Source organism: Neolamprologus multifasciatus, chromosome 7 (assembly GCF_963576455.1).
Source record: "Neolamprologus multifasciatus chromosome 7, fNeoMul1.2, whole genome shotgun sequence".
Lineage (NCBI taxonomy): Eukaryota > Metazoa > Chordata > Actinopteri > Cichliformes > Cichlidae > Neolamprologus > Neolamprologus multifasciatus.
The window spans coordinates 6,056,298-6,064,272 of NC_140445.1; the positions used below are offsets into that span (position 1 = coordinate 6,056,298).

At 43.4% G+C, this 7,975-nt stretch overlaps 1 protein-coding gene across 2 annotated transcripts; it reads left to right on the forward strand.

Annotated features, from left to right (window-relative positions):
* The first annotated feature begins 668 nt into the window (after positions 1-668).
* On the forward strand, positions 669-4,764 carry rassf10a (Ras association domain family member 10a). 2 transcript variants are annotated; one of them, XM_085169089.1, is made up of 2 exons: positions 669-820; positions 1,009-4,764. In XM_085169089.1, the coding sequence occupies exon 2, from the start codon at positions 1,084-1,086 to the stop codon at positions 2,524-2,526; it is 1,443 nt and encodes a 480-aa protein (XP_085025215.1). In that variant the 5' UTR covers positions 669-820; positions 1,009-1,083; the 3' UTR covers positions 2,527-4,764. The 2 variants fall into 2 exon arrangements, with proteins under 2 accessions (XP_085025215.1, XP_085025213.1); XM_085169087.1 differs by having other exon boundaries at positions 1,015-4,764.
* Positions 4,765-7,975: the final 3,211 nt, after the last annotated feature.

Below are 7,975 nucleotides of genomic sequence, written 5' to 3' on the forward strand. Positions count from 1 at the left end.
CCACTCCCGTGAGACATAAATTGAGCACATCCGTCTATTTACGTTGTGAAGAAACTGGACAATATGGAATTATGTTAAAATATTTTGCATGTGCCTGACCTGAAATCCCCTTCCAAACACTTCAGCGTCTGTGGACAGATTCGCAGTGAAAAGTGAAGAAGACTGCATAAATCATGAACGGCCATTAAAGATGCAGATGATCAGGAACTAATCTGACGTGTTTCTCGTCAGCTGTAGTTAAGACTTTGAAATATTATAGCGCAACCACAGCTTTTTCACCGCTTTTTGCTGACCTGAGGGATGACGGTTCTATTTCCAACCGACCAGACTGATCTCAAGAATAAAACCTGTGACATTAATAAAAATACTACAGAGCTCAAAGCAAACGTGGATAACAGCGCTGACTTTTAACCGTGTAAACACACCGGCCCATAGATTATTAAGTCACGCACGGAATTAGTTTGATAAGTGTGTTTCAGACAGTTATCAGAAGGGAACTTTGTCTTAACCCTCAGTACCGACTTTCTACTTAACAAAGGCTGGCATATCAGTCCAGATTACCTTTGTTATCAAGAGTGAGAAAGTGTGTGTGTGTGTGTGTGTAAGTGAGAGAGAGGGGGCGAGAGAGAGAGAGAGGAGGCAGGAGGCGTGTCCCAGCATTACAGCACCCTCCTGTTTTGTCCTACACACCAGAGCAGCTTGCCCTGACGCAAGGACGCACTCCTCATCTCCTCTCCGGAGCAGCGCGCAGGGCTCAGATCGATATGCCGGGGAGAGAGCCATGAGGTCCCAGCAGACTGCCCCAAAACAGACCACGGAGGTAAATAAATAGATGTGATTTTTTTTCTTTTTAGAAATAAGGCAGATATTTTTAAGCGTAATGAGGTTACATGTCCGGACTTCTGAGCGCATTTAAAGTGAGAGCTGACACAGACGAGTGCGCAGAGAATTCCTGATGAATGTTTTGCATCATTAATAAAAATATTTTTGTCTCTTTTATTTTTTGAGTTGCAGCAGACGAAGGCAGCAGAGAGGATTCAGTGAGGGAACTTTTTTTCTTTCTTTCTTGGAGTTCAGCCGGAGATGGAGCCGGAGGAGGGAAAGATCTCGGTATGGGTCTGCCGGGAGGAGAAGCTGGTCTCTGGGCTGACGAAGCGAACCACCTGCGCCGACGTGGTCAAAGTCCTGCTTGAAGATCAGAACCTGCAGCAGGGCGCCTCGGCAGCGATGCTGTCTGGCTCTCCTCAGTCCTACTGCGTGGTGGAGAAATGGAGAGGCTTCGAGAGGATTTTACCCAACAAGACCAAAATCCTTCGGCTGTGGAGCGCCTGGGGAGACGAGCAAGAGAATGTTCGCTTTGTCCTGGTGAAAAACGAGGCTTCGCTGCCCAACAACGGGCCCCGCAGCGCCGAGGCCCGAGTCGTCCAGAGCCGGGAGAGTGGTGGTCCGGGCGGCTTGCTCAAGGGCACCGCCCGGACCTGCTGGACCGCAGCGGCCGCCGCGGCCAACCTGTCCCAGGAGAAACAGCGGCGCATCGTCAGGAAGGCCTTCAGAAAGTTGGACAAAATGAACAAAAAGAAGGAGCAGACTGTTTCTAAAGATAAAAGCTCGGTGGAAAAGATGGAGACGTTGGTCCACTTGGTGATTTCTCAGGACCACACCATCCGCCAGCAGATCCAGAGGATCAAGGACCTGGACCGGGAGATCGAGCGCTACGAGGCCAAAGTGCACTTCGACCGCATTAAGAGACACGGGGTGAACTACGTGCAGGACACTTACCTCGTAGATTCCACTCCAGGGGCTCCTGCCCTTTCGGATTGTAAGCGCAAAGCGGAGCGTCAGGACGCGCGGTGCACGTCGGAGACGCTTGCGCAGTTTGAGGAATACGCGCGCCGGTGCGAGGAGGTGGTGAGGCTGCAGGAGGAGCTGACGGAACGCGAGGCGCTCGTGGAGAGCATCACCGGGGAGATCCAGGAGGAGCTGAATCGGCGGTGGATGAAGCGTCGGCGGGAGGAGAGAGGCGCAGAAGCAGCACAGGACACGGACAGTGTTTCGGAGGAGATGTGTCTCACTGTGTCCGCCCCTCCAGCTGTGGAACCAGATGTTGAGAGTTTGTCTGAAAATGAGCTCGTACTGGAAGAGGAAAGGATCAAAACGCAGCTGGACACCAGCCTTTACATTGGCCTGAGACTGAAGACAGATCTGGACGCCATCAGGGGGGACTTGGACCTGAGTCTGGCACTCTGGGAAACCAAGGAGAGTGAACTGCTGGACCTGCTGGCCAAAGTGGAAACCATGGAGATAGAGCAAGCAAACAACACACTGACCGATGATGGAAAGGGGGAGCCGGGTGCAGTGAGCGCTGATGCAGAACCAGCATCAGGGGAGAAGAGCGGCGGTTGGGTGGAACAGGCCCGAGGTCTGTCCAAAGCCTGCAACACAAACGATGAGGACTCGGACACGGGGCTGAGCTCCATGCACAGCCAGGACTCTGACAACACACCTGTGTGCGAGTCACTCGTATAGACTTTGCTTGGAAGCATGTTGGACTTTTATGCAATGCCATAAACTCAGGGGCAGAGAAATCAGTGTTGGCAGTACTGGGAGATGTTCTCACCTACCCAAAACGCACCTCCGTATGGATGATGTAGTTCTGTAGCAATAATTCTGACATGTAGTCATGCACAATAAGCTAGAAAGGACAGCACGCTTATAGAGAGAGATGCCATGCTGCTCTATAGCTGACCTTTGACCTGTAAGAGGAAGGTCAACAAAGCACCACTTGTTAGGCGAAATAACCTAGAAGAGTATTATAACAAGCCTCTTAAAATCTGTAGTCCTCAAATTAACTTTAAGGCGTCATTGATGGAAGGATGGCTCAGAGGTAACAGCTCGCTTTTGTCAGGGAGTCCAATAACTCGCTGAAGCGACTGAAAGACACGGCTAAGTGTTGTTATGCTGAAAGTAGGTCTAATGGCCATGCAAAGTTTCCTTTAAAAGGCCAACATGAAATGTATCTTAATGCACAGTAAAGACTAGTCAGCTATCCACTACTATACAGATAGATGAGTCAGCTACGAACATGTTAAAGCTCTTTCAGTCTCCAAAAAAGTAAATGTGGAATCAGTTCATTGCTTCCTTTTCAAAATAAGACTGGAAACTATAAGCGCTGACTATTATTACCCAGAACTGCCTAATATTCTGAATGATATCAGGGTTTGGACCAATTATACCGTAGAGTTTATGAACATATACTGATCCCTGATCTAGTCGGCTAAGCAGAGCTGATAGATCGCTCGATATTGTCCTGTCATACAGTATAGCGTGTCTCTTAAGCACAAGAAGTCATACGTATTTAACCATACTGCTGAACTCTCACATTCTAGACTTAAAAAGAAAAAATGAACTATTTGATTCTTGTGGTTTTTGATTGCTGTGAGCTTGTGACCCTTTAAACCGATGCAAAGTCAACATCATGCATTATATATTTCCATGAGCTCTTAGCGTTTCAAGTAAGCAAAGCCAGAGAAGGCCAAGTGTTATGTCATGAATAGCCCTGAACAAGCACCAGGTTTCCAAACATATTTTTTTTTAAGTTGATTTATCTATTTGATTATTAGGTTGGGTTAACAGCAAGAAAAAAAGTGCCATCTTTCTAATGAAACAGCTATTGAAAAAGGGGGAACTCCAGCAATGTAGTAACAGATTAGGGGAATCACAGGAAACGGACTGAAAAACAAACAGAAACAGCAGAGGCTCCTGTTTCTCAAACAGATCCCAAACCTCTGAATCTTCAGGATTTCCTAAAATGCAACTGGATACGATCTCTAATTAGACCCTCCTGCCCCCTCGATGCCCACAGCTTTTAAATCTTAGACCATATGTTAGATAAACACGAGATAAGCTAGGTGTTGTCATGAGGAGTGACAGAAACAGAAAACATCAGCAATTTATTGACATCAGCTGGGGATTGCGCCTCCTGATGAGTACTTTGAATTTGGTTAGCGAAATTGACAGAGTGCTCCTTTAAATCTGGGTCTGGATTATTGTAGTGGAACATCGTGTTTGCTGCTCTGAGCAGTGTTGTTAGCATGAAAAGCTTCTTACTCAAGCATAATCAATGTGAACAGACAAGAAAAGCCAGATGTTTTTATCAAAGTGTAAGTCGAGGAATTACTTCCTCTATCAGACGCCACACGCATTTGTGTAACAAACTGAAACAGCAGGTTTACATGTGTGAACCTGCACGTTAGTTATTTACTGTCAAAGGAGCTTGCAAAGAAAAGCGTCTGGACTTCTTTAAGTTACTTGAAGACGTTTCACCTCTCATCCGAGAGGCTTCTTCAGTTCTAATCCTACCTATTTCCAGTTTAAATAGGCATAACAACATCCCACTTATTTACAGAAACAGATTAGAAAACTGTCTAATCTAAACCTTTAAATGCTGGCGGACCTCTTTGAATAACACCTGTAAGGCTTTAAGATGCTTTTTGGGAGATTCAGCACCCCAAAATTTAGCAGTCCCTCCATAGCCGCCCACTGGACTATTTTAAGACTCTCTTCATCTTTTTCCTGGAAATATTTGCTCCAAAGCAGTGTTAGCTGTGCTGCCTGGTATGCTACTCTAACATCTGCAAGGCAGGGGTGCCTCCAGAATGTTTGCATAGGGGTGGCCAAAGGGGGGCCACTAAAAATATTGGGGTGGCACACCAAAAACTGAATTTCCAGTTTCATTATGCTGTTGTTAAATACATGTTACTTCAATTTTTAAAAAAAAAAAAAAAAGAGAGACAGAAAACAATGATATGCCTAAATAATTTCCTGCTATTAAAGTTGACATAATTGAAAATAGATACATGAAAACCACATCAGATTTTGACATCCTTAATAATAAACTGTTTAAAGCTGGAATAAATAACAAGTTAATGTTTTAAGTTATTTTGGGTTGTCTTCCTCTCACTTGTGCTCACATTTATTAGAATTATTACCAACATAGGACAGTCTTGCCAGGGGTGCCACTGCGGAGGCCCCCTTGGTGGCGCCCCTGCTGCAAGGGGAGGTGTCAGAAACAGAAGCTAATATATATATATATCATTATTTTAAGATCGTCCTTCAAATAAATCATTTACCCTGTGTTATGTCAGCACTGTGTGATTTCAGATCTTGACTCTGTCTACCTGTAAATGGTGAAAAGTAACACGTTTATGACACATAGCTGATAATACTGTGTCTGTGGAGTTAGCTGTGATGTGTCTCCTCACACCAAAACGACCAGCGTGTCGCTCGTTTATGTCGCTTGATCGGGAACAGTTTGGGTTTCTTAGTTTGGGACATTCAGCCTGCTTTTTCTAGATAGACGGCTCTAGATTAGCAACTGTGAGGCTACAGCAACAGATGTCACGCCATGACGCCAGTCAGCACAATATTGCACAACATGAAATAAATGGGGGAAAAAAACCTGGATCAGTGTGTGGCTTTATTCGGTATGACTGACACGGCTGAATGTGTTTTGATCTCAAGCACGTCAGTGTTTTCACACCTCGAGTAAAAGATGACTTCCTCCCGCTGCTAAACATCTTTTCCACGCACAAGTTTGGGTTTAGCCTGCATGCAGGGGTTAGGGATAGGAAGATACTTTGCATACCTCCAGGCCACAGAGCTTGACAGTGGAAGACGTGTGTGTGTGTGTTGTTAGATTGTGGACTACCTCTCCTGTTATCCTCTCATACTCGTCATGCATAGTTGTGTTTAATCGCTGCCTCTTGATCACTCTTGCATGAACTCCTACATTCATTATGACAGGATGAAACGGAGATGTGAACATACAGAGCACAGCTGTACAGCTCAGGTTACTGGTTAGTAACACTTCCCTTCACATGGTCCTCAGGGGGTGTCTTAAAGGGTCAATTAACCACTTTATTAAAAGCGTACATTCTCACTTAGTCCTATCATGTTACTCCGTATCATCTCGCTTTTTGTGGCGCTCACACTGATGATAAATTGCTTTTTTAAAATATTCATAAGTACAATGCTATTTTAGAAACACTGTCCTGTGTATCTGGATCATCCACAGACCTTAGTGTGGATAGTTTTGGATAGAAGAATTTTCTTAGATGAAACAGGAGTGCTCCGTTCACGTCTGCTGTGCTGGTTCTACAAATCCAAGAACAAGGCAAACTTAATTAAGTCAAAAGCTCCAAAAACTTTAGAGTGATACTATTTTTCCAACTCCTGTTTCCAAAGTCAAGAATGAGTTTTCAGAACCGAGTAGAGTTAATGATTCATATCTAAGGGTAGACTAGCTGTAGTCTAAATATCTTATAGTGTGTACTTTTCCTTAATGCACTAGCTCGCGCTCCTTTCTTCAGGCCTCGCGGACAAGTCAGTGCTCCTGTCAGCTTAACCAAAAGAATTCGAGATATTTCCTTGAACATAGGTTGTAATTTGGTACAAGTTTTCCTTGTTTGGTGATGTGTCGCTCTGATCAGTCTTCCCCTCCCTGCCGTTGGCATGATTAGTATTATCTGCAGAGCCTGTGTCTACAGAATAAGCCTTGTTTCTACAACCTAACCTTCAACGGGGGAAATGGTCTTAAGTGTAGAGAGAAAACGTGTTTACCAAACAGGCACAGAGCATTAGCATCTTTGTGGGAATTCCAGAAAAGTGTGTGAGTAGGAAAATGTGGACAATTGTTCCCCAGAGAGATGTGGAAAGAACCAGGAACTACAAATTTGTGCTTACTTCTACTGATCATTTGATCTGAAGGCACTGAAAGAAGCTGAGGCTAAAGCTGGGTGATAACACTAAGTTGACATTTTATAGGAATTTAGCCTTGAGCGAAGCTTTCAGTAGAACCATTCAATGGTTAATTAAATTAATTAATTAAAATTAATTAATTTTAATTATAATAATTATAATTAATTATAATAATTAATTATATTATATTATATTATATTATTAATTATTATATTAATTATAATTAATTATAATTATAATAATTATTATAAAATTATAATAATTTAATTTTAAAATTTTAATTTTAATTAATTAAAAGAGTGATTTTGATTAACAGAAGCATCAGTTAAAGTTGAAGTCCTGAAAGAAAGAATGTCATTGAAAGTATACAAATTAAAAGATTAGATCAGAAATCAGTAAAAACACACAGTGAATGTGGAGTTGAACTGACGTTAAATTAATACAGTTTTTCAATGAAATACCAGGTGAAATAATAGACTGTATATAAGTGATGGACACTGCAATTTGAGGCCTTAATGTGAGATTTGGCTGCCGTATCAGCCAAACAGTTATCTTCTTTCCCATCAGCTGTAAGCGTGCAACACAAATGAACCTCACTCTGAAGTGCAGACTCTGTATGTCACAATACTTCCAACGTCAAATATTAAATAAAATCCTCTGAAATGCACCAACAGCACAAACATGGAGGATAGGTCTAGTTTAGCGACTCCAACTGAGACCTCACAGACACCGATTGGCTACAGCAAACTTTACTAGGACACCTGTCAATCAAAACAGCCACTCCCCCAGAATCCAGACAGAGCTCACTTCCTGTGGTGGCTTTTCTGCTCTCTGTGACAGTAAACAGGCTTTTTAATGCTGCAATGTTGATAAAACTCATTTTTGGAGCCACCTTCAAGCAGCCATCAGAGGAAGTCATGTTTTTGGTATTTCATTCTTCATCCCCAAGGTTACAAGTGATAAATCAGGTTTCCTAGGAAGAAGTTAATGGTAACTAAACTTTACAACCGGGGTCTAAACTGGGGGGATGTTTGCCTCATGGTACATGCACGAGGCTGGGCATGCTAGGCCTAAACTTTAGAATTGGTAACCCTTAAGGGTGAAACAGATCTGACAGTGTTTGCACGTGTATTAATTCTGTGACAGCGTGATGCTCTTTGAATGGCTGCATCAGCATCGCTGCGAACGCCACAGAGTCTACGTGCAGCGAAGCATATTT